At 46.6% G+C, this 25,981-nt stretch overlaps 1 protein-coding gene across 2 annotated transcripts in view; it reads right to left on the bottom strand.

The window, feature by feature from the left end:
• Window positions 1–25,981, bottom strand: part of LOC144163203 (uncharacterized) — a 251,910-nt gene that overhangs the window by 16,258 nt on the left and 209,671 nt on the right. For both annotated transcript variants that reach the window (XM_077694039.1, XM_077694040.1), the window contains exons 8-10: window positions 21,575–21,753; window positions 19,774–19,913; window positions 7,055–7,200 (exon numbers count right to left, since the gene is read on the bottom strand). In XM_077694039.1, the coding sequence (XP_077550165.1) occupies window positions 7,055–7,200; window positions 19,774–19,913; window positions 21,575–21,753 (465 nt within the window). The remainder of the gene's footprint in view (window positions 1–7,054; window positions 7,201–19,773; window positions 19,914–21,574; window positions 21,754–25,981) is intronic.

Below are 25,981 nucleotides of genomic sequence, written 5' to 3'. Positions count from 1 at the left end.
TTCCAGATCCTTAAGAGCGTTCTACAGAGTGGTACCATCTCGCCAAAAGTGTTCACAGAATGTCTGGAGGGGGTATTCGAGAATCTTGATTGGGAATGCACAGGACTAACGACAAACGAGAATACGTGAGCCATTTGATGTTAGCAGGCGACATAGTTTTGCTAAGCGAGTCTGCAGAACACCTGCAAAAAATTTCTGAGGAACTATAGTGAGAAAGCAAGGCCTTGTTTCTACAAAATTAAATACGAATAAATCAGAAGTACTGATGAAAATACATGCGGAAAGCGCACTGTTCCGCATATGTAACGAAACGCTAAAACATATTAGAAGATAGAATCTTTAAATTAGCCAGAAGATTGTCATGTCTTCTGTGTCTGTGTGTCTGAAGACACAGAAGACATGTCTTCTGCGTCTTCGGTCATGTCTTATGTGCTGACCCCAACCATGAGGAAGAAATCCGGCCCAGAATAGGTATAAGATAGAACTCACTCGGCAAGCACTCCCAAATAGTGAAAATAATCTGCCTCTATCTCTGAAAACGGGAATATATAACCAATGCGTCCTTCCGGTGGTGACATATGGAACGGAAACTTGACGCCTCACTTAAAAACTTGGAAGCAACCTTTAGGTCCGTTCAGCATGACATGGAACGAAGAATGATAGTAGTAACGTTAAAAGACAGGAAACGAGATTATTGGATTTGAAAACAAATCAGAGTAGAAAATTTCATAGTTGAAATTAAAGAAACAGAAGTGGACTTTGGTGGCCACGTAGTTGGGTGAAATGACAACGGGTGGACCACCAGGGTGGCGACAGGGTGGACAGCATGAATCGGGTCTACAGGAAGCGGAAGGCCAGTTACTCGATGGAGGGACGAAATAAGGAATTTCGAGGCAGAGGCGGGACTCGAGCGGTGCGGGACGCGTATAGGTGTTTCCTAGTCAGCACAGCCAAGCGACGCATGGCGCCATCTGTGCGGGACAGGAGCGGTTGGAGGTCGACGGGAGAAAGCGCTTGTGTGTGTCACTCCTGTCTGTCCCCGTTATTTCTGCGCCTTTGAAGTTTTCAATCATGCACTAACTACCCCAACTTGCGATATTGCTTCAGAGGCCTTCGTTTTGCAGTGTACCTAGAGGGCTGTTGTTGATGATGATGATCATGTGAGCATCGCCGAAGGTCCCGTTCCGATGGGCCATACAATGCTCTCGCCTCAATAAGGGTGCTGGTATGATAAACAGCCGGCATCTCCTCAAACATGCGAATGGTGTGAATGTGGCTCACAGAGAGCTTGCTAGTGCAAGCCAATGCTTCCTGAAATCGGTATATTTTCGGCACAGCATGTTTGACACATTCTGATGTCAGCGCGCTCAGAAACTATTGCAAGAGCCAGAAATTTTAGACGTTTCCTGCTCTCGTATAGGCGGTAACAACTACGAACCCCTATAAAACAGGAGGAGGGGTATTCCTTGAGTATAGGGCACGCACAAAACAAAAAGAAACAGGAAAACTAAACCTAAACCTCTAACCTTCGTAATTGTATTGCGTCGGACATTCTGTGTGTGCGTGTGTTTGTGTGTGCGAAAGCACCAGCCTGGATTTCACCTCTCGCGGCATGAAGCTTTTTCATAGTTAGTGAAAATAAAAAAATATTCGACTGCAGTCGGCGTCAAATGTGGCTCCTCTCGGACGCAAAGTCGATGGACTTTCCCGAGAATGCCGTGCTGAAAAAGCACAGCGTTAAGCGTATGTCTGCACAGCGCACGTTGGTACAGGCAATGCAACCCGCGGCGAATTCTGGAACATGCAAGACATTTGAAGTCATTCTAAACTGAAGATTCTAGACCGTGACAAAAAAAAAACAGTGCAACAAATTGTTCGTTCACACGATGCTCCGTGGTTGGCGCAGCTATAGTTTGTCAGTTATTTTCTTCAGATGGAGGGGGGAGGGGGGGTAACTATGCGGCAGATTTCACATGGTCGTTTCTACGCGGAGCCTTACACAGTGCTACAAGGTAACCATGACGCATACAATCTTCGAGGGCTATTCGACAGAGAGAAAACAGAAGTGCTAAAAGAAGAAACTGTAACCCGATCAATGCAAGTGAGTAAAAATCTCTCTCGCAAATTTTTCTCGCATATTTCTATAGCGCGGCTGCAGGTCCCTACGGGCTTCTCTACTGAAACAATTTCCCCGAAACAGTGTGCGAGCCGTTCCCAACTTGGCTTCATTTTTTGTTCTTTTTCTTTTTTGCATTACCCATAAGTTTACATTTTTCCTTACCGTTCCATGAGCACAGAATGCCCGTTCCCCGCTAACAAAGCCCCGCTGGAGTGGATCCAGACGCAGTTTTCGCTTCGCCCGCACGAGAGCGTAAAACAATGAGCTTTGCATATCGCGGTCTTCCGCTCTGCCCGTTTCTGTGCGGGAATTCGATTGTGTACGCGCTAAGTGGCAAGGAACCATATCGTGGCCGGATTGCGGCGCTGGTTTCTCTTCGCGCGTTTTTTCAAGGAACAAAAAAAAAAACGCCAAAAACATACCGGCGTGAGCGTGTACAATGCGGCACCTCTTTCTCTAAAGATGTTTTTGAGCTGGGAACAATGGCTGAGATGTTTACCGACGAATCAAGATTTCTCGGTTTTTTTTTTGCTTTCTTAGTGTTTTCCCTTGGTAATTTGCGTCCTCTCGGACCTGTTTTAACGGCGACACTGTTTAGCGGATCGTTATTCTTCGTGTTCGTTGAGAAAAATAGCAAGAAAATGCCGAACGCACGTATGCGCGCGCCTCGTGGCGACTGCCCAGCGTCCCTGGCGCACGTTTGTTAAGCCAAGCATGCCCACTTAGTGAGATTGGCCAAGACTGGCCAAAAAAAACCCCAGCGTTCACCGTAATCGTGGCAACACTTGCACGGAACGAGAACCGCACGTCATAGCGTACACCCCTTCAAGATAATGCCCAATGATAATCCCTTTAAAAATAAAGGAAGCTCACACCTATTGTAACAATGATTGAGTAAATGTAGTTGCAGCAGCGAGGAAGGAGCAAATCGGCTGCCATCGTGGACTTAAACCGCCGTGATGGTCGTGAAGGTTGCGTATAGCTTCGCTAACTTCAAGTCTTGCTCGTTAGTGTGATCCTCCTTAATTTTCTTCAGTGGAATGAAAGCACAGTTCTGGACACTTTTTTTCGGTGAAATAATCGATACTTTGTGCGATTATGCGAAACGAGCCACCGTGCTTCACTGTTTACTCGATTAAAAGCAGGTGGCGCAATAAAAAAATATTTTCTTGGCTTCTTCATTGGAACGGTTAAATTACGAAGCCATAGTTGCTGAGACTTTAGGCACAGAAGTACTGAAGTTTAGTTGTTATTATCCGTGTTTCCTATCTTCATTTTCACAATTGAAAATTATGAAGTATTCGAAGCGCGAAACTAATGTGAGCGATAATCGTAGTGATCTTACCGCGGCAGCAGCCAAGGCGGGCTTCAAATACGGCGTGTTTAATAAAATAACTGCCTTAACATTCGGTGCTCAGCCGCACCAGAACTTGTGACTGGTTTTAGAAAGCAAGCGTATCTAATGCGGAGAGGTTGTCATTTTACAGCGAAGCTGTTGTCCATTCGTTGATCGGCATTGTTTGTGGTGTCCGTGTGCAGAAATATGAAACCGAAGAGAGCGAACTCGAGCCCGTGAGCTCACGAGCTCATGTGCCTGCGAAATAGCATTGCAAATTAAAAATAAAACAAGCCAAGGAAACAACGAACGCTACGCAGCCGCTTACGCGGCGTAATAGATCAAGGATGACACCTCCGCGATGGCCTGCCGGGTGAAGACCACGTGAAAATTGGAGACACGAAAGCTTCGAGGCCACGTCACGCACACGCGCAAAGCCAGGCGACGAGAGTGTACACTGCCGGCTGGGGAGGCGCAGCGAGTTTAGTACAAAGATGGAGCCGGGGACGGAGGGTGCAAGACGAAAAGATTGGCACTTCAAAGTTTCACTGCCCATTCCCTCCTGCAGGAGAAAATACTTGTGTCTTTCTAGGAGTACGTACGCCAAAGCAGATAGTTTTGTGGGAATTAGCTGTTCACATTCTGGATGCGCTCAATATAGATGGACCATATGTAGCTTCTTAAACAATTATCGGCGAGGACGCGTTGCTTCTGATATAAAATGGCCCTACGACTTTTTTTATACGATTCCCTCCAAGGACACATCGTAACTAATGGGGAAAAACTACTGCGGGCTGCAGAGGGCCACTAACTTGGATGAAGGCAGTGCTGCCATTCGACGTTGTCAAAAAGTGGCAGATCGAAATGATTATTTGCAACGTTAGCTCTTATTTCTCAATAAAAAAAAGGTGAACTGTTCGTACCTTCTGGGAAGGTACTCTCGGCACTTCGGACAGACTTTCCGTTGCGGAATCCCACGTAATTTAAAATTCCTTGAAGTACACACACACACAAAAAAAACGAAATGCTGAGTTTTCTCTTTCTAGTAAAGCGATGCCTCCGCATGCTGCCTCGATACCAGCGACCAGCATGTCCTCCTACAACGATGTCCAGTGCGGTGTTCCCGTAGCCCCGCTACCCCAAAAGAGACACAGAGGGAGATAAAGAGACATAAAAAGAGACAGAGAGAGAGATAAAGAGAGAGTCAGAGAGACAATTTGTCTTCATTAGGCAGCCCACCACCACTCCGATCTCGGGAAAGAAGTCCCCGTGTGGAAAACCCCACGGGCACTCCGCCCATCCATTTGCGTTTGACTCGGAGTCCCTTCAGGGTGGCCGACCAACATCCACGGTGCTCTCTTCTTCCAAGGCCAGACGGCAGAAGCAACCCTCCGTGACATAAATAAATAAGACAGAGGAGTTATACGGCTGCGAGGAGCGCCATCACTCTTGTGTCCGTGTACGACGGCTAGCACTGCGGCGGAGAAGAAGAAATAACTAATGTTGCGTATTCAAAAAACAACCAGACCAGCGTAACTAAAATCCCACGTATGTGCAGTCAGGCCTCGTGACGTTCGCTGCTGGGGTAACTGCCGGGACTTAATCAAACTTCCACGTGAAATTGCGACTGAATGATGTTCTGGTGCTTCGTAGAGGCCAGCGTTCCGAACGAACATTTCGCTTTGGACATTGGTGTGCTCGAGAAAACACTGAAGCACTGAAGTGGCCCACGATCCGTGGAAGCCCTTTTTATTTTGTAAAAACAAAAAGAAGCAAATAGAAACTGAAATTCTCCCTGCATGGTATGGATATGCGCGTCTTTTCAAGCCGTCATGAAAAATGGTAGGCTTAGCACAAACGCGCACGATCGTACGACGATTCGACTCTGTGCTATATACCACGCCTAGTACAGTCATATGCGCCTATGCGGTTGCGATGGCTCTTTATGCTCAAGCAACCAATGTTGACATCACGACAGTACAGTGCTCCGTTCGGTGGTCTAAGCCTCTGACTTAGCACTTTAAGGAAAGTGTAATGCTATCGCCTTCCAGCGACGGCATCCCCGAGTCCAAAGAAGAAACCTGAGCTAGGTGTGTGCCCTTCACCGGACGTATAACTCATTGTGACAGAAATTGTTTGCCAGCAAGTACTCGCGTCGGATCGCGAAGCTTGGCGAGGGTTGACGCCCAACAAAGAATGAAAAAGTACGCCGTACGGACGATTCCGGCGAAAACGCCTTTGCCGCCAGGATATACGGGCTGCGGGGGCCCCACTGAAGCGGACGCGGGGAGAATTATGAGAAACAGTTCCTGTTCCTGTACGCGAGAGGCGCTCGTAAATATGGGCGCCTCTATGTCACGAGAATTCTCCGAATAGCTCCCGGGAGAAAGCGCTTCTTCGAGAGAGGGGAGGCGTTTGCAAAGCAGCGCCGTATAGTCTTCCTAAGCGTTATTGTTCGTGCGTGCGTGCGTGTGTGCGTGCGCTGGGTTGAAGGCGTTGGAACGGAAACAATCCTTGGGGGCCGCACAAAAGTTCCCCTTGCTCCCGGAGAGGGCATTACTTGTAGCAGCGGTTATTGTACCGCGCTCGTATCTCATATGCGTCCCTGACACACACCACGGCTCATAACCTCAGGGCGCGGATAGCGTTCCGCCCTGCCTAGTAGGCACTCCACTTCATCGTTCCTCCCCCTCTCCAATGCTGACCAGCAGATACATGGCCCCGTAATCTCCTATTTTGTTTGTTTAGACCTCAGGCAGTGTATAAGGGGTTTGGCCTTCTTTGCGGGAAGAGGACGCCCGAAGAAAAAGCATGTTTATTTCCCCAGAGCAAAGGTCATTTGCTTTTATTGCAGGTCACTGGTAACACAAGGCCCAATGTCGAACGAGCTGCCGAACACGCAGTGTTGGCAAACTGCAGATCTGGATTGCGCTGTGTGATCATGAAATTAGCGAGTGCAAGGCGGATGCAGTGAAGAGAATTTACCCAAAACTGTTGCTTGCGATCGGGCCACCTCTTGGTACCTGCGTTTGGTCGCTCTCCAAAGGCGTCAGAGTTTGAGTTTGAAAATGAGTTTGAAACCATCGGCGCTCCAATTATTTAATCAGCTTTCAAGTACGTCATCTTCCGCCGGAAGTAGCCACCTCTAATAGCAAGGGAGTATCCCTGAGGGGAGTATTCCTGGGGGAATTTGGGCCCTTACATACGCTCAAACAGCATAATGGAGTGTGTTTATTTCTTCTCCATAACGCATAAGGCATCTTCATACAGGATTCGAAACCTCTACCTCACATTAGGCCGCAGCAAGAAGTAGTGCCGAAGTTACAATTCCCGGACTCATTAATCGATTAATAATTTGATTGATTGATTGATTGATTGATTGATTGATTGATTGATTGATTGATTGATTGATTGATTGATTGATTGATTGATTGATTGATTGATTGATTGATTGATTGATTGATTGATTGATTGATTGATTGATTGATTGATTGATTGATTGATTGATTGATTGATTGATTGATTGATTGATTGATTGAACAGATCTATGGCACACGCTGACAGCTTATTCAAGGAATCCGCGGAACACAACCACTCACATTCGTCCTCCATGTCGACCTTGAGATAAAGAGGGTCTCCGAGGTCCACGCCAGCAACTTCGTCTCCCGAGCCGTTGACGACCCTCAGCCGAACCGGCGGCGTGGGGGCCAGTCCCGTGATGACTTGCGTCAGGCTCTGCATATCGCTAGAAGAAAGCGGCAAGACAGACACCCAGTTAAAGCCATGCAAGCAAGGTCAGCCTATTTTAGGCTCGATTCGAGAAAAGCATTTCAGTCAACGCAGCTTCGCTCTAAGTGGTCAACTTTGATTTCCTAACAAAGATGATGGTAGAGGGAGCATGGATGACGTCACTTCGATCTCCTGCAGAATAGCGAACGAGATGCAGACGTCCACTCCCACCGTGTGCAAGTATCCTTGTTATTTTTATTTTGTTTAAGACAGTCTTTACATATTTTCACTAACATATAACTAACGGCTCCGAAGTAAACAGGCAACAGCGCGGGCCAGAACCCTCCGGAAGGCAGAGCCGTGTGCCATGAACCATCCTGGATAAAAACAAGGTAGCCATGTCTCCCCGACATTTAAACCAGACAGCTCACATGTACACCTTGTTGAAATCAAGAAAATATTCCCGAAAAGCATTCATCAAGTACATTTTTAAATCCTTAGCCACGTTTGCATAATGCCCGGTTGATCGTTACTGCGGTATACAGGACCTTCAGGTTCTGTTATCTGAGTAAGTTGCCCCATTCAAATAAACACAGGTAAAACGAAGTTATTCGTGAGATGCATAGCTATTATTTACTAACACCATATGTATTAAAACGAAAGTGTTTTATACCGGGATCCACAAAGACCTGACTCACGTCATATCCGTCACGGAAATGACATCGCCACAAAAAAGCGGCTGCGCCAGGATTAGAGCCGGGCATACCTCGGCAAAGTTGGCGCGGCTCACTCAAACTCACTCACAATTTTTTTTTCGAATCACCACTCACTCAAACTCAGACTCAATGCTGAGCAGCACATCTGCGATCACTCAAACTCAAACTCACATTGAGCTCAAAACTCAGAACTCACTCGGACTCAAAACTCAAAATGTACTCAGAACTCAAAATGTACTCAAACTCAAAATGTAATCAAAACTCAAAATGTACTCAAACTCAAAATGTACTCAAACTCAATTTGGACTCAAAACTCAAAATGTACTCAAAACTCAAAATGTACTCAAACTCAAAGTGTACTCAAACTCAAAATGGACTCAAAACTCAAAATGTACTCAAACTCAAAATGAACTCAAAACTCAAAATGGACTCAAAACTCAAAATGTACTCAAACTCAAAGTGAACTCAAACTCAAAATGGACTCAAAACTCAAAATGTACTCAAAACTCAAAATGAACTCAAAACTCAAAATGTACTCAAAACTCAAAATTTACTCAAACTCAAAGTGAACTCAATACTCAAAATGTACTCAAACCTCAAAATGTACTCAAAACTCAAAATGTACTCAAAACTCAAAATGTACTCAAACCTCAAAATGTACTCAAACTCAAAATGGACTCAAAATGTAGTACTCAAAACTCAAAATGAACTCAGAACTCAAAATGGGCTGAGAACTCAAAATGAATTCAGAACTCACATGGCCTCACAGAGATTGAGACAGTCAGAGAGTGAGAGTTTGAGAGTGTGAGATTGAGAGTGTGAGTGTGAGTATGAGCGTGAGAGTGAGTGTGAGTGTGAGAGTGAGTGACAGTGATAGTGTGAGAGTGAGTGTGAGTGAGAGAGAGAGAGGGGAGAGAGAGTGAGTGTGAGAGTGAGAGTGTCAGTGTGAGTGAGAGTGTGAGTGTGACTGAGAGTGAGAGTGTGAGTGAGGGTGAGTGTGAGTGAGAGTGTGAGTGTTAGTGAGCGTCAGAGTGAGAGCGAGAGGGTGAGTGTGAGCGAGAGTGTGAGTGGGGTGAGAGTGAGAGTGTGAGTTTGAGTGTGAGTGAGAGCGTGAGTGTGCGAGACAGTGAGTGTGAGTGTTAGTGAGAGTGAGTGTGAGTGAGAGTAACAGTAAGAGTGAGAGTGAGTGTGAGTGTGACTGAGAGTGTGAGTGTTAGTGAGAGTGAGTGTGAGTGAGAGTAACAGTAAGAGTGAGAGTGAGTGTGACTGAGTGAGAGTGTGAGTGAGAGTGTGACTAAGAGTGAGAGTGAGTGAGAGAGAGTGTGAGTGAGAGTGTGAGCATGAGTGAGAGTGTGAGAGTGAGTGTGAGAGGGAGTGTGAGAGTGAGTGAGAGTGTGAGTGAAAGAGTGTGTGTGAGTGAGTGAGTGAGCGTGTGAGTGTGAGTGTGTACCTTTTGCTATATACCTTTTGCTATATCCTCATAATTATAACCAGAAAGCATTTTTATATTTGTCCCACGTGATCCCCCTCGACGAGACCTTTAATTCGATACCCCACACACCTTAGGAGGGTCATACAAAATTCATACCAGTCAAACTAACGATGCCTCTCATGACTGTAACCAGGACGCATTATTTAGGTGTCCGACATGATTCCCCTAACTGGAACCTTCAATTTGACGCCCCACATGCTTCAGCGGCCTCACCTTGAATTTAACCCCATCTATGACTCATAATGACCATCTGATGATTCGAACTACGAAGCCTTTTTTTATTTGTACCACGTGATTCCCCTCGTCAAGACCGTAAATTTGATACCCTACACGCCCTAGCGGGGTCACTTCGAATTTTACCCCAATATAAGACTCGCCAGGACAATCTAATGGTTATAACCAGGAAGCATTTTTGTATTTCTCCGACGTGATTCGGCTCATCAAGACCATTGATTTGATACCCATCACATCCTAGCAGAATCAATTTGAACGTTAAACCAATCAATGACTAACCATGACTATCTCGTGATATAGCCCTACCACATTTTTGTCCCACGTGATTTTCCTTATCGGAACCTTCAATTTGATGCCCCGGACACCCAGTGGCATCAATGTGAATTTTAACCTAATTTATGGCCCATTTTGACTATGTCATGATAATAATCAGGAAGCACGTGATTACCCTCATCGAGACCTTTAATTTGATACGCCCTAGCGTCATGAACCTGAATTTTAACCGAATCTTTGACTTACCATGACTACGTCATGATATATCCATATCTCATGTTCGTCCCGAATGATTCCCCACATCGAGACCTTGAATTTGATTCCCCACATGCCCTCGCAGCGTCATTTTGAATTTTAACCCAATCTATGACTCATTATGACTGCCTGATGACTACAATCAGGAAGCATTTTTTTTATTTACCCCACGTGATTCCGTTAATCCGGTCCTTTCATTTGATACCTTACACGCCTTAGCCTCATCAGTTTCACTTTTCACCCAATCTAATGTGGTCATTATTCTGTCTTAAGGGGCGCTGCCCAGTCAATTCAGCTAATTCATTTGAAACAGTAGAAAGGATAGCCCCCGCCCCCATTTCCCCCCGGCTCTCACTTCTTCCTTTGTGACCCCTAGTATATCAAGCCGTTAACAGTAGCAGGCGAACAACCAGCACGCCAGCGCCGCCGTGTGCTTTCCCACCACCCTTTCCCACGCTCTTAGTGGATCCGTCAGGAGGAAAAGTTAAGACAACCCTTTTTTATGACCTCACCAGTCAATTATCACTCACGCGCCCAGCTGCGAAAATTAGGTATACAGCAAGTGCTTATGGCCATGAAAATTCAACAAGAAGCTAAAAAAAATCAGACACCACCTCCCTCCCAACCGATCATGCAGATCGCGATTGGTGCCATACCCGCAGGTAACCTGAATTCCGAGCCCACAGTGACGCATGAAACTTAACAGCCAACCATAGCTGCCTGCTAGGCTACTCATATGTACTCAAACTCCAAATGGACTTAAAACTCCTATGTACTCAGAACTCAAAATGTACTCAAAACTCAATATGTAATCAAACTCAAAATGTACTCAAACTCAAAATGGACTCAAACTCAAAATGTACTCAGAACTCAAAATGAACTCAAACTCAAAATGGACTCAAACTCAAAATGGACTCAAACTCAAAATGTACTCAGAACTCAAAATGGACTCAAACTCAAAGTGTACTCAAACTCAAAATGGACTCAAACTCAAAATGTACTCAGAACTCAAAATGGACTCAAACTCAAAATGTACTCAGAACTCAAAATGGACTCAAACTCAAATTGTACTCAGAACTCAAAATGGATTCAAACTCAAAATGTACTCAGAACTCAAAATGGACTCAAACTCAAAATGTACTCAGAACTCAAAATGGACTCAAACTCAAAATGTACTCAGAACTCAAAATGTACTCAAACTCAAAATGTACTCAGAACTCAAAATGGACTCAAACTCAATCGGACTCAAACTCAGGCGTGATCACTCGGCTCAAACTCACTCAAGTTCAAACTCACCATGCCACACTAGCCTCGCGCTCACTCAAACTCAAACTCACGCGTGAGTTTGAGTCCAAATGAGTCTGAGTGAGTGGACTCATGAGTGAGTTCGCCGACCTCTGGAGCCGGGTGCTCCGCCGCCGCAACGGGAGGTGCAAGGTCCTTTACCAACTCCTCTAGGAGCTGAAGCGCCGGCAACCGTATGAACGCACCCTATATCTTTCATATAACCACCTCTATTTCGATGGTGCTGCCGTCTAAGAGAGGGGAAGCGAAGTAGTGCATCACGATGCTAATGAGCGCCGACAGTAGGCGCCAGCTGAGCTCGTCGCAACGCAACCGTCTGTCGTACACTCCAGGGAGCAGGGACGCAGTGGTCGAACATTTGCGAAAGCGACGCGCCAGCAGGTTGTCGCTCGCCAAGCACACCCACAAGACAGCCCCGCTAGTCATGCTTTTTCGCTGCAGCGGACCCCGAGTTCCCCAAACGATTCGCTGCCAACCCGTTCGGTTTCGTTCGCGTAGTTTGCGAGCGCGTGTGGTTTCATTCTGGTTTACACTGTGCTCTGGCGCGTGCAATCCAGTGTCTAATTTTGTAAGTCTGACGGTGCCATACCCACGAAACATAAATAGCGATGTCCAAGTTCATATTGATGCAGGATAAACACTCAACTGATCCTGTAAAGGCACATCTTACTTTCGTGTTTTACCGATTCCTATGAAAGAGGGATCAACCTCATTTTTTCCCTTCTTCTTGCAACCGTCATGATGCCTAGAAAGGCATCATAATATGGAAAACGCGTCTTAAAACTTAACAGTTCTTGGGGTTGAAGATGTGATCCCAATATCCTCTTTGCAGAAAACGAAAGCCAGTTTTCTTCCACAGCACGTGACCGCGCGGACACGGGCTTTACTTTTGGCGACGGTAAAAGAAAAACTTCGCTGCCCCAAAGACACAACACGACACGAGATATCCCTCCGCACAAAACAAGAGAATGCCTTCAGCACCCTGCTCTCCTGATAAACAGCGCTTCTCATCGGCGCCTCTACCCGGGCGCATTCAAAGCAAACGCGGGCTTTCAGCTACACCACACAGCTTAGATCCGTGCGTGGCATGCACGCGCAAAGGAACAGCAGCAAAATGAATTGCTGGCACGATCCGCCCCAGGCTATTTACTAGGGGCCCACGCCGCAACGCTTGGCCGGCACTGGGGCCACGGCGGCAGCGAACGAAAAGAACCGAAGAAAAAGAAAACGGGGAAAGGGAGGCCATATCGCTGGCCAAGACGCCGGCGAACGCTCGGCTGAAGGCTATCGGAGCCACGCGGAGGACGACGTCTCGGCCTGCCGTGGGTGTTCGCTGCTGCTACACATATCCGGCATCACGGCCGTTCTGCTCCCCCGCCTCCGCGATGGGTTGCCGACGTCGCGGATGCTGTAATCATTTTTACCCGCCCGGCGAGCGCTCCGTCGTAGACGCTCGCGGGCCGGCGTAGTACAGCGTCGGGTGGAAAACCCGCCCGAACCGCGTTTGGCTGCGCCGTCAGGACGGCCCCGTCATTAGCTTCGTCCACCCTGATTCTGTTCCTTTTGTCTTTGCTTCTTGGTTAGACGGTGCTACCCGTTAATGCGCCAAGTGTTCCGCTCGACGAAGGGGAAGCGCGTCTCCAGAGTTGAACGCGAGAATGTTTCACCGAAATGACTTTAAGAAAGTTTCCGAGCAGTTTCACCAGGCGTAGTGAAGAGTAGAAAAAAGAAACGGGGTTTTCTTGGCAATCATAAAGTTGAATGCGTAAAAGAACAAATAGCTTCCTTGTTGTTACACTGATTGCGAAGACGGCCGGATGAACCTTGAAGAGACCTTCCCTTACTACGAACACAAATTCAAGCGCTTTGGACCTGATAACGTTCCTTACCGTAGCCATGAAGACCGCATTGGGAATACGAGAGATGTTCATCGTGTCATACTGTCCAGGACAAATTTCGCTATTTTAAGCCGTTGCAACTACCTCGGCGTTATTATTGGCATAGAAATAGAACGGCCTTTAGGCGATATTTTGTGCCGTTGATGCGCTGCCCGAAGAACACAGAACGACAGAGCGGGCTTGGGGAGGTGGATGTCAAGCCGAGCCCTGTTCGCCCCTCTGCGTCTGCCCGACGAGTCTCAACGGTGTCCCGAAACAAATTATATGAAAATTAGTCACAAAGACGCCTCTACCATTATGCCAAGTTTAATTTACTTGACACATATCGTTAGTTCACTGTGAGGTTGTAAAGCTACAAAATTACTGTCTGCTCTCAATACATGGCCCTCTGCGTGTGGAGAATGGTTAGAGAAAACGGCTGTAACTGTTGTTTTACCCTACTATCCGGAAACAAATTATAGGGTGATTATATGCCGCTAAGGCTACTCTAACATTGAGCACAATGAACTCTTGAGACGTCCCGTTACCGCTTGCACGCGTTGTAAAATTCAGTGTTCAGAGAGCGCAGAACCCAGCAGGCGACAAGTGGGGATGAAAAAAGTGGCGCCGAAGTGACCCCACTGGTGGAACACACAGGGGGATAGTCCGTCAATTCCACCGTTCAAGAGAGCAAGAGTAACCCCTGATACGGTTAGAATGCAAAGCACGACTGGCGTGGTGGCGTGTTTCCAAACGAGCCCCCACGTGACATGTGTGATGTCACTGCGCCCGCTATTCTTTGGAGCGCCTGGTAGAACGAGCCCTCCATTAGGGCTCTGCAACCTCGATGCAGAGTACTGAATACTGGCACTGACGGCTTTGGTTCGAGCTCCAGCAGGTCTATCTTTTTGTTTTGCTTTCCTTTTTCAGTTCTTATTTTTTTTCCTAAATTTAATTATTTTGCAAACCCAGTTCTACGCGTTTTTTTGTGTGTGTGTATGTTAATAATGGTGATATGATATGTTCTACGTCGCTTTAGGTTTGGGGCGCAGCCAATGAACACGTTTAATTACCGTTCTCCATCGCGCTAAACGACATGTCACGTGGGTCTCTGTGCAGCGAAGCGTTTCAAAATACGCGGCGCGGTGTGCGAGCTCCGTGCGAGAAATAGCGTGTTGCGGGGGCTTCGACAGGGAAAGGTATGCGCAAGGCCGAGGCTCATATGTTCACGAGGGAGAGGGATGATATGCCCATCCGTTTCCAAATATCCAGCAATGAATATTTTATTCGTTTTCTCAGTCAAACTACGGTTACCGAAGCTGGCGGGAAAAGAAAACATGTCACTAGGAATCACAAAATAATGCAAACTGAGCCCTATCTCGCTGCGCCCAAAAATAAGATCACAACGCTTGTCGCGTAAACAATTTTTCTTTCCGATTAACATCTCATGGAAAAAGCGTTGACCCACATGCGCTCTATTTCTTTTTTTTTTTTCGTACGACGAAACATCCTTCTAAATAGAATAGAATGTCCGGTACGGAAACTTCGTCTTTAATCGAATTTTTTCTCGTGATGTTCCGCTCCATCTCGGCAACTGTATCAGCACCGACAGAAGTTGACCAGCTCCTTTCGCCTCTACTTTTCTTCAATTGAACTTAGCTTGTCCTTTCCATATTCTAGGTATGCAGTTTCTTTTTCCGCCCACCAAATCTCACGCATACTCAATCTGCGCGATCTGTATGCAAGAACACGTGCACGTCAAACTTTTTTTCGGAGGAAATTCCGCCGCGTTCAATCATCCTTGAGGAAGTTTCATCTGCCAGGAAGAAATCATACGCGGACCATCTCCCATACGCGGAATTAAATACAGTGCTTGTGAAGCTACGAGTGCGCGGAAGCGGGAGCAGTAAGTGAGAGATGGAAGTGACTGATTGAGACGGATATGCAGCGCCTCAGACAGGGTTCGAAGTGAAATTGGAATAACAAGCTCTACTGGGCTACATTTATTATCGTAGCTATTTTCCCCAAATGGACCCATATTTACACGTTAAAGTGGGGCGAAATGATTGTTTTGAATTGCCGCGTTCTAAGCCGTACATTACTCTTTTCTTGCAATGACAGTTACACGATCCTCGCAATGAGCTGCACTTCGTAAGCGTCATTGCTGATAACTGGTTTTAAATGGCGGGAACACTCTGAATTTAGCAAATTGCACTAACTGCACTCTACGTTTCAAATACATTGTGTAACGAAGAACCACGTGTTCCTGTAAATGTTTGCATGCGGGCTGAGAGAAGCGGAAATTTTTTGTGCTGTTTATTTGCGTGTATTGTATGTGCTGTATTGCCCCTCCTGCTTGGGCCCTAACTGGGCCTGCAGTATGTACTAAATAAATAAATAAATAAATAAATAAATAAATAAATAAATAAATAAATAAATAAATAGAACTTTGTCTGCATGGTTAACGGACGACACCGATATTGCCCCCTCACGGCAAGATCGCAAACTATGGGCGGTGTCCGGTTAGTAGTACAGCCTTTTTCCTATCTGTTACACCTCCTTCTACAGTAAAAGCTCGCTAATCCCAACTCGAAGGGGATCATAAAATCGTTCCAATTAAGCGGAGTTCGAATCAGCGGGCGGACGCTAGACCGAATGGACATCGCGCCATACTGCACGGAGAGAGCAGAAAGAAGCCACCTCTGGACTCGTTATCGCGAATTAGGAGCTACTATACACTAGAAAGCAACCACGGCACAAAGAAAACCTACTACGGCTTGCGCCGGACCGCTGGCGCCGGCGGCGCTGCGCCCACTTCGGAAGCGAAATTAGCTGTTTTTCTGTTCCGTTGTTTTACATCTCTAGTACATTGGGTTTGGTTTGGATTTGCAACACATTTTAATACCCCTGGGCCGACTTTTTCTGCTAGGAGCGATGGAAACCAGGGAATATCCCCGTTCGAACTAAGCGTTCTGGAAACCGACGCGTTCGAATTATCGGGCGTTTTCCCCCATTGAAATATACGGGGCTGTGCCGGGACCAGGGCGTCAGTTCGAATTAGCCGGAAGCTTGAATTACCCGAGTTCGAATTAACTAGATTTTACTGTATTATCCCCACATTGTCTCTCTGGATTTTTCCGCATTCCTTTAATTTCCCTTCAATTTCATTCTATTCCGTTCCATTCTTTTGTTTTTACTTTTGTTGTCGCGCGACAAACGCACACATGCACGCACACGCAAGCACGCACACAGATGCCCACACACACACACACACACATACAAATACACACGCACGCACGCACGCGCGCACGTGCACTATTTATAGGATCACTCCGCCAAAGAACGGATTTGTCTCTTCGACAAAAACATTAAACCTTGCCCGCCAACGTTGCAGACACCGCGGCCGAGAACATCTTTAAGGCGGACAATGCCATAAATCAACGTGCCTTTTAAAAAAAGCACGGTCTCGAAAAAGTAAAAGGGAAAGGGTAACAAACGCTAGCAGTGCAAGCAGCAGATACGGGAGTGCGTTGAGAGAAAGAGGGAGAGGAAGAAGTACAAAGATGGGGGGGGACGAAGAGAGGGCAAAATCGTAACGATTAGAGATTAATTAGAATCGGGCAGGCTAATTAGCATACTAACGAGGCTTCGAGTGCGACAAAGATTATACGGGAAATTTCGGGCTGTGCGGCTAATGGGACAGATTAGCGTTTCCTGCTTCGCCACGCACAAGCCTGCGTATTCAGAATGGCATTAATGACGGCTAAGTATGGGAAAAATGCCAGAGAGAGAAATAAGGGGGGGGAGAGAGAGAGAAAGACAAATGAAGCGTAACAATACAAAAAAGCCCAAGTCAGGACACAGCTTCCTGCCCACCTGCCGCGAGCCCTGATTACGCGAAAAAGAGCCATCAAACAGAAAAAGTAAAATTATGCCCTGCGGCCAGCCAGCACGCCTATTAGCAGCGATATCTGCTGAGATAAGCGGCGTTAGAGTTCTAGTAGATAATGCGAACGCCTCAACGTACCGCCTCCGTGAACGGCGGAGTGCTGCTTCACATTAAGGGGAGCCGCTGCACATTATGCAAGCTAGGGGAAACTTTCCTTGCCCTAAATCTGCTGCTGCACTTATTAGATTTATCCTAGAAAATTTGGTTCGCCCAGCATTAAATCAAAATAAATTATCCCTCATTAAATAAATTGCGATTATCTAGGCAGAAATAAGGTGCTAATTTAGGCTGCGCGTGGCAGTCATATGCATAAAAACGTGAAGACTAGAATGCGATGGCAACTGACCGAGCATGACTAAAGTTTCGTCCCTTTCTCACTTGCCAAAACATAAAAAATGACGCGAACTAAAGACTCCACACGTTCCACTCGTTTCCTCATAAAATATTTTCTCGTGAAATATTTCCTCGTTTTCTCGTTGTTTTCTCGTTTTCTCGTTTTCGTGCAGGGTTATTCATTTCTGTGATCAGCGTTTGCGAAATTTTAGTGCCAGCGTTTCTTTGTGACACCAGCAAAAATATTGCAAGTTCTTTCGAAACATTGTTTTCACATAATTTCGCTGTTTTGATCTCGCAGAGATTGTACGTAATAAAGCGAGGTCATTGTCATTATTTACACTTCTGCAACCAGTGTTTTTCTTTCTTTCTACACAGCAGCCCTGCAGCTGGCTTCTCTGCATACACATGCTTGATGAGGAGAAGTGCGATTTCAAGGCGGCCTGAAAAAGAACGGCACTATCATTGCATTTTTTTTTCCTTTTCTTAAAATCTACCTTAATAATCGCAACACAGCGAACCATCTACAGTTGTACTAATAAACAATATAAATGCACTAACTCGCTAGTTATTCATATTTGTACGGATATAGGGTGTTACACTTTGGGCGCTACGAAAAGATTTTGCTGGACACTCGCCAAAAAAGCCTTCCGCGTTAAAGGAGCCATGAAGACAAAATACAAGTTGGGTTTATTAGAAAGACTGCTTAGTCCCGATAACAATGACACCAATATCATCGCAATCTTCGAACAAATAACGGAGATATGAAAGAAAACGTGTGAAGCAGTCGCGACCCCCTAGCCAATTTCCCGCAACTTTTCTATGACGTCACGGAACCTTGTTTGTGCGATTGGCGGCCGCCTAACTGACCTGTCGCGACGACACATGACTGGACGTCTGTAATGGGGCCTCTAGTTCCATTTGAGCGCATCACTTGAATGCTAACGTGCAGTTAACGCACTGAAAATTATGTTTTATTGTTGGCCCGTATGACGTCATTCTTGCTCATAACACGTCACTGTGGCGCGAAATTTGAAAGTTTTTAAATACATCTTGCTTTTTTTTTCGTTAAAAAACATCTTTTGTGGCTGTAATGAAGCTGAGTGAGATACTGAATCCTAGTTCTTCCAAATTAAACGAAGTTGTATTTTCTCTTCATGGCTCCTTTAAAGGAGGCACCGATTTATAATATCATTGCGTGTGCCACCGAGGAAATATAGGGAGGAAATACATGCAAAAAGACGTGAGGAATTTTACGTGTACAAAATACACGCGATTGTGAGCACTGAGCAATAAGAGTGTAGGAACGGCGGATAAAAAAGTAGGACGCTCAGGTTTTACGACATCTTTGCATCTGCTAGCTGCCACGGTGAAACTTGCCTTGCCGAAGAAGGTCGCAGCAATTTAAATACAGATATTGCGGAATAAAATGTTTATACCCTGTAACGCACATTTTGCATTGTATCCTACTTAATTTTGCTTCCTATACGGCTTCCCCTCACCCTGCCTTACGTAAGTATGATGTTTCAAGTAGTGACCCCGGATCCCAACCATGTCGCAGAGATAATTAGAAGGATAAGAATGGGGTGGAGTGCATTCGGAAGGCACTCTCAGATAATTAATGGCAGCCTACCATTGTCCCTGAAAAAAAAAATGTGTGATAGCTGCATCTTACCGGCACTGACCTACGGGGCAGAAACTTGAAGGCTCACTAAGAGGGTTCAACTTAAATTGAGAACGACTCAGCGAGCAATGGAACGGAAGGTGATAGGTGTAACATTAAGAGACAAGAAGAGAGCGGGGTGGGTCAGGGAACAAACGCGTGTTAAGGACATGTTAGTGGAAATTAAGGAGACGAAATGGGTGTGGGCAGGGCATGTATTGCGAAGGCAATATAACCGTTGGTCTTTAAGGGTAACAGAGTGGATGCCTAGACAAGGCAAGCGGTGCAGGGGGCGGCAGAAAATTAGATGGGCAGAGGAGATCAAGATGTTTGCGGGGATAAATTGGACGCAGCCAGCGCAGGACCGGGATAATTGGAGATCCATGGGAGAGGCCTTTGTCCTGCAGTGGGCGCAGATAGGCTGGTGATGATGATAATGACATTTTAAAACCACGTGCAAGATGCCCCCGGAGCCCAGGAACGGAGACTCACCCTTCAAGAACCTGCTTCCCGCCACGCAGCTTCCGCTCGACTTCTTCGTAGTCGCAGGAAATGTCGATGCGTCGGTCGGAACTCTGAAGCACGTAGGGATGGTGCTGGACCACGATGCTGTTCAGAAAGGTCCCGTTACCCTGCGGCACCCAAGGGGAATGAAAGCACTCAGCCGCTGTCGATGCGCGATATCAGCGCAAATATTTTCAAATGGTTGCCCACGCCGCCACGTAAAGCAGTTTTGAATAGATCCATCAATCGTTGGATTGATTGATTGATTGATTGATTGATTGATTGATTGATTGATTGATTGATTGATTGATTGATTGATTGATTGATTGATTGATTGATTGATTGATTGATTGATTGATTGATTGATTGGTTGGTTGATTGATTGGTTGATTGATTGATTCATTCATTCATTCATTCATTCATTCTTTCATTCATTCATTCATTCATTCTTTCATTCATAAATCCGCCACTTCCTCATCCCTCTACCCCAAGCCGACCCACGCTTTTGGCGAATGTAAAAACATGCAATGACGCACGAACTTTAAAACCATTCCACGTCGGCTGGGGGAGCGAGCGCTCAAGGCCATGTAATGTAGCACCTCGCGCCACGCCGGCCGAGTATACCGGGCGCCACCTGTCCCGTCACGTCAGATGTGTCATCCCGCAGTTGGTCAAGCGACAATAGAGGGTAGCGCATAGCAGATAGCGTACGCTACGCTCGCGGCGGCGGGTTTTGGGACCCGATTGCGCATACGCGAATTCGTACCGGGGACGTTCCGCCCGTTCTGGAACGAATGTGTAAGCGTCCATTCAATAAGGTGACGTGCGGTCCCCTGCGCCGTGCCCGCGCGTTGACAACAAGGCATTGGTTTGGGCGAGTTGGTAAATCATACTTGGACGTTCAATGCGCAGACTACACGAGGACAAAAAAAGAAAGAAGACGAGACAATGCGCGTTGGTGCGCATTGTTTCGTCTTGGTGCGCTTCGTCTCGTCTTCTTTCTTTTTGTCGTCTTCGTGTAGTCGGTGCATTGAATGTTCAAGTACGTTGACAACTCAACGGCCGCCGACATTCGTACTAAATACGCACCGCCAAAGAGGATCCGGGAATTCCAAGAGCCTCTTTTGAATTTGATTTGCGAGAGACAACGGGAATCATACATGCTCGCCGTTGACATCGCTCAACAGCGTTATTTTTCTAGATCGCACCAAACCCGTTCCATTGGTGTGGAACACGTCATCCATAAAACATACCTAAGAACCGCATTTGAATAATTTCACCGCAATGCATGCGCCAACTCACAGCGGAATTGAGCATCTTTTATTTATTGGAAGGTTCGCAGTGCTTCCGTGGCCAAGCATTACAGCAAATCCCTTTTTTCCTGCTCCCGGTGAGGCAATTGCCCTCCCTTGACTCCCTGAGCCGCCTCCAAAGCCATCGGAGCAGCCGCATGGACTACTGGCGCTCCCTATCTGTGCGAATTCGAAACACGGGACAAGAGAGCAAGCTCTCTGGGGTTCCCGTTTCTCTTTTGCATTCACAGAGGGCGCGACAGTTTCAGGTTGCGAAATATACTTCTTTTTTATGTTTCCTCCATGGGTAACAGCCGGCTTTTGTTCGGTTTATAAATACACAGATGGTTGCAAACGCCAATCTTCATCATATGATAAATAGACCGTGCGAGACCACTTTTGAGTGGAATTGAAATCGAAAGTAGTTAAATCTGTAATTCTAGGAAGTATTTGACGTGTTCGCAATACTCTCGCAATACCCTGAGCGTGCTGCGTACCAGGTTCTTGGTGCCACACTGGCGGCCGTGAAGGGGCACGGTGAGTGCCACGTGGCCGGTGTCGGTGACGGAGGAAGAGAAGCACTGGTGTGGGTGACCAACGGCGTACACGCGGCCCCGGAACGATGACGTCACTTGGACGATGGCCGTCATGGCGGTCGCCTCACAGCGCATCTCGACTGGGGAAACAGAATTGAAGGTATCCACATGATCAATGCACATTCAACGTTTCAAAGTTGCAATTGCGTGAGATAATTTCAAGATATAGCACTTTTACAATCTTTTTGTGCCCCGATTCGCGCTGACACTTTCAGCAAAAAACGTACGCATGAAGCTTATTTATTTAATTTGTTATTTATTCATTAGAATACTCCGAGGCCCCTTAAGACGTTACAAAGGAGTGAGTAGGGTGCATGAAAGCGGTAAAAACATAGAAGTGCAGGCATGGACAAATGAAATTCGAACGCAAAATAACCAACCAGAACACGTGAAAACGAAACATACTGTTCATTTAGGTTCAACAATTGCGAGCTATTCGTATATTTGGAAAGCCGCATTTCCGTAGTTTTTTCCTGCAATTACACCACGCGTTAATTCGACTGGCATGCAAATAAATCGCGCTGTTTGAGGGTTCTGCTTCACATTTTCGTGATCGCGTTTCATTTTTCTATGGCGGTACAAACAGAAGGTGCACGAAATCTCACGTTCAAGGTCAGTGCAGTACACATAAGGAAAGCGCGTTTGAGATGATGAAGGATCTTCAATGGACACAATGCGGTGAGGAAGGTGGTTCCATAAATCAAGCGTTTTGGAAAGAAATGAACCTAAGAATCTTATTCTCTCATGAATACCAGAATATGTCACCTGCAGCCCTGTGTTTTATCATTCATATAAAACCAGTTTTCGCCTATCGGAGTAGCCTCCGCAGGATAGCATGTTTGTGAGCGATACTTGGTCGAGTAAAACAAAGACACCGAACCAGTGGGGGCAGCACGCAAACACTAAAACTGTGCTTTTACGAGAAATAATGAAATAAATGGCGCAGTTTATTACATTGACTACAAAGAAGACCAAAAAATGCGATATACGCGCGAAATATGCTGGCAAACTGGCGAGCGATTTCGACAGGATTCTTTTTTGACACATTCATATAACGCTACATCATTTTGCACAGTCAGCACTTCCTGATTGGTGTTAGAATGACTAAGACCGCCTAGCCTGAGTGTTTTTATTTTAAAGAGAAAACAGTCAGTTACACCGGTAGCGGATCCACCAAGTATCTGATAAGAACATAGTTATGAGTGCCAATCTGGTCGGCCGTTGTAAAGGGGTGACAAAGCCATTCTTGTGCTACGACCAATTGACTTGCTCCGGGTTACAACGCACGATGCCGGGGAGTTAAAACCTGGCAGCTATGATTGGTTTTTGTTTTTATTTTTATTTTTCTACCAAGGCGAGAACACGCACGTGAAAAATAAATATGTGTCCCACGTTACATAACGCAAGGTCATTCTGACGCACTCCACTCGAGAGCAGTTCGTAGTTCAGGTCTTGTTTCATCCCACGACGCCTTAAAAATAGCAATAAAGAAAGAGCGAGGGAGGGAGATAGATAGGTGGAGAGAGATAACCTTAATCTTTTAGTGGCTGTATGCCACCGACCAACGCAGGCAGTCTTCTTAGTCAGCAGAATATTGCGTACAATGTCGCAGAGTTCAGCATTATGTGAGTTGCAGAGCGGCAGCGCGGAAAAGCCCGCCATCATTAGCGTAACAGCCCGTTCGCTAATCTCCGAGCGAGCTTCCCAGCGTGGCGCATCTGCCCGGAACGCGGCGGCAGGCCGCATCGTCAGATGTTGTACATTAACCAAAAAAAAAAAGAGAGAGAGAAAGAAGAAAAGGAGCTTGAACTTAGAAAAACGACGCCAAACGCAGAAGTGGGGATCAAAGATGGCGGCAAACTTGTGCCTTCATGTTATGCGAACTTCTTAATTCGCGCTGTGGTTTTCTTGGTATCTCTTTTTCTTTGGATTTTCCACGCGTGACATATTTTCGGCTCACAGTGGGCGCAGATGATAAAGTTCTATGGCAGAGCGGAGCAGACGTCACAGCGTGGTACCTGGTACAGTCTAGCCCGCTTATAATGAACGCATCGAGAAACAGAAATCAGTTTGTTATATTTGTTTTTCGCTATATCTGAACATACAATCACCATCATCCCCATCCTCATCAGCCTATCTACGCCCACTGCAGGGCAAAGGCCTCTCCCATTAATCTCCGATTATTCCTGTCCTGTGCTAACTCCGACAATTTATCCCCGTGAACTTCTTGATCTCATCTGCCCATCTAACTTTCTGCCGCCCCCTGCCTCACTTGCCTTCTCTAGGCATCAACTATGTTACCCTTAATGACCAACGGTTATCTTGCCTTCGCATTGCATGCCCTGCCCACACCTATTTATTCTTCTTAATTTCTACTAGTGTGTCCTTAACACGCGTTTGTTCCCTGACCCACTCCGCTCTCTTCTTGTCCCTTAATGTTACACCTATCATCTTCCGTTGCATCGCTCGCTAAATCGTACTCAGTTGAAGTAGAACCCTCCTAGTGAGCATTCTGGTTTCTGCCCCGTAGCTGAGTACCGGTAAGATGCAGCTGTTGTGCACTTTCCTCTTCAGGGGCAATGGTAATTAATGTGGAGAACATCAAATACCTGTATACAAACGGTAACAAGAAACGAGGATTTGTTCTTTATAAGCGGGATTTTGTTAAAACCGTGTTCGCTATAAGTGGGCTATACTGTAGTCGACCGGATATAAGTATTATCAGTTGCGGCAACCGTGTACCAGGTGTCGTACCGGCAGCGGTTCTCCGGTCCTCTATAAATCCCCGTTCTGCGTCATGCGGTGCTGGGCCATAGGTTGCGAATCTGTTGCTGCGGCGTTCCGCTTGTGACTGTGTCGTGGCTTGTAAAAAAATGACTTGTGACTCTCATTTTGTCACTGTTATGTCTAGCATGGTGGTACCGGGATCTTAGCACCCGGCCACGGTTCCCAAGAAAGCACCGAGTCCTCGGAAACCACCCCTTTACTGGGAGTCCCGTCCCACACGTCGGGCCGTTGCGACGTCCGAGTCCCTTTGCTGAGCGCCGTGGGTCCTTACCCCGTGCGTGCTTCTGACCTTTTCCTTGTCCGTTCGTGCTGGATAAGCATGATCAGCCTGTGGGAATTTTCACACTCTTCCCAAGTTTCCACAGCAACTAACCGAATTTCGCTCCGCATTTACCGACCCCACGGATAAACATGCAAACAAAACGGACTTCCGTGTACATATTCTTGATCGTCGAACTTAAAGGGACCCCGAAAACCTTTCTGAAGGTGGCAATCAAATGCATTCAGGTGGTAGAACACATAACGGGGGATTTTCGAGCCAAGTGTGACTCCCATACGTTGCACGGATAATTGGTAAACAATTTTTGAAGATCGCCTTTCTCAGCCGATGGGCGCGACGCCGCAGCGAGCCGACCGTGGCTGATGCAACGGCGATCGCGGCTGACGCAACGGCGATCACGGCTGACGCAACGGCGAAGGTTCCCCGTGATTCGCCCAATCACCGGCGAGGTTGGCCGCCGGCGGCGTCACTGCCATTGGCTTCCGGCTGCTCTTCCTCCTTCCTGCGCGATCCCGAGGCAAAGGCGGCAAAGGCGGGTCCGCAGCGATAGACGCGTGCCTAGGCGCAGGAATGCAGCTAGCGCAGAACGGAAGTCGAGCGTCGTGGTCACATGGCTATTCCCAGTGTTTCCAGCGGCGTTGAAGGAATCGGAGAGGGAGGAGGAGTCGATCGGCAAGTGAGGAGAGGTGCATTTAATTGCTTCTCGCGCAGCTAATACTGAATGTAGATCAATAATTCCAACGGCATTGCATCGCTATATTGGTGCTACGCGACAATGCATGCCTTTTGTAACTTTTACAGAAGGCTTTTCTGGGTCCCTTTAAGGGAACTAGGGTGCTCACGGCCTCTTTTGGCGTCATAATATAGTGTCTAAAAACGAATTGGTGCAGCTTGCGCTAGTGCTTCAAGGCGGGAGAAACAGCGGATCTTGAGGTCGACCGAGCTTTTTTCTGTTTTGCTACATTTTGCTTGGTTCTGCTAGGCTACGCTGAGCTTTGGGGGGTGAGGCCAAGTTTAGCCGTATTTTACCAGGCCGTTCCAGTCGGTCCCCCACACTGACAGCAGATCGCAGGGGTGACCAATCTAGGTCGACTCCTAGCTCCACTGTTTCTCCAGCCTTCAACCACTAGTGCAATATATCTGCAATATAAATATAAATAAACAATATAAATAAACTAGTGCAATATAAATAAACTAGTGCAAGCCGCGCCAATTTTTCTGCGTTTTAGTATCCCAAGAAA

This window comes from Haemaphysalis longicornis, unplaced genomic scaffold (genome assembly GCF_048455015.1).
Source record: "Haemaphysalis longicornis isolate Haplotype H1 unplaced genomic scaffold, Haemaphysalis longicornis Haplotype H1 scaffold_12, whole genome shotgun sequence".
Classification (NCBI taxonomy): domain Eukaryota; kingdom Metazoa; phylum Arthropoda; class Arachnida; order Ixodida; family Ixodidae; genus Haemaphysalis; species Haemaphysalis longicornis.
Note: the sequence above shows the minus strand (reverse complement) of the source record. Positions and strands in the feature narration are given on the sequence as shown.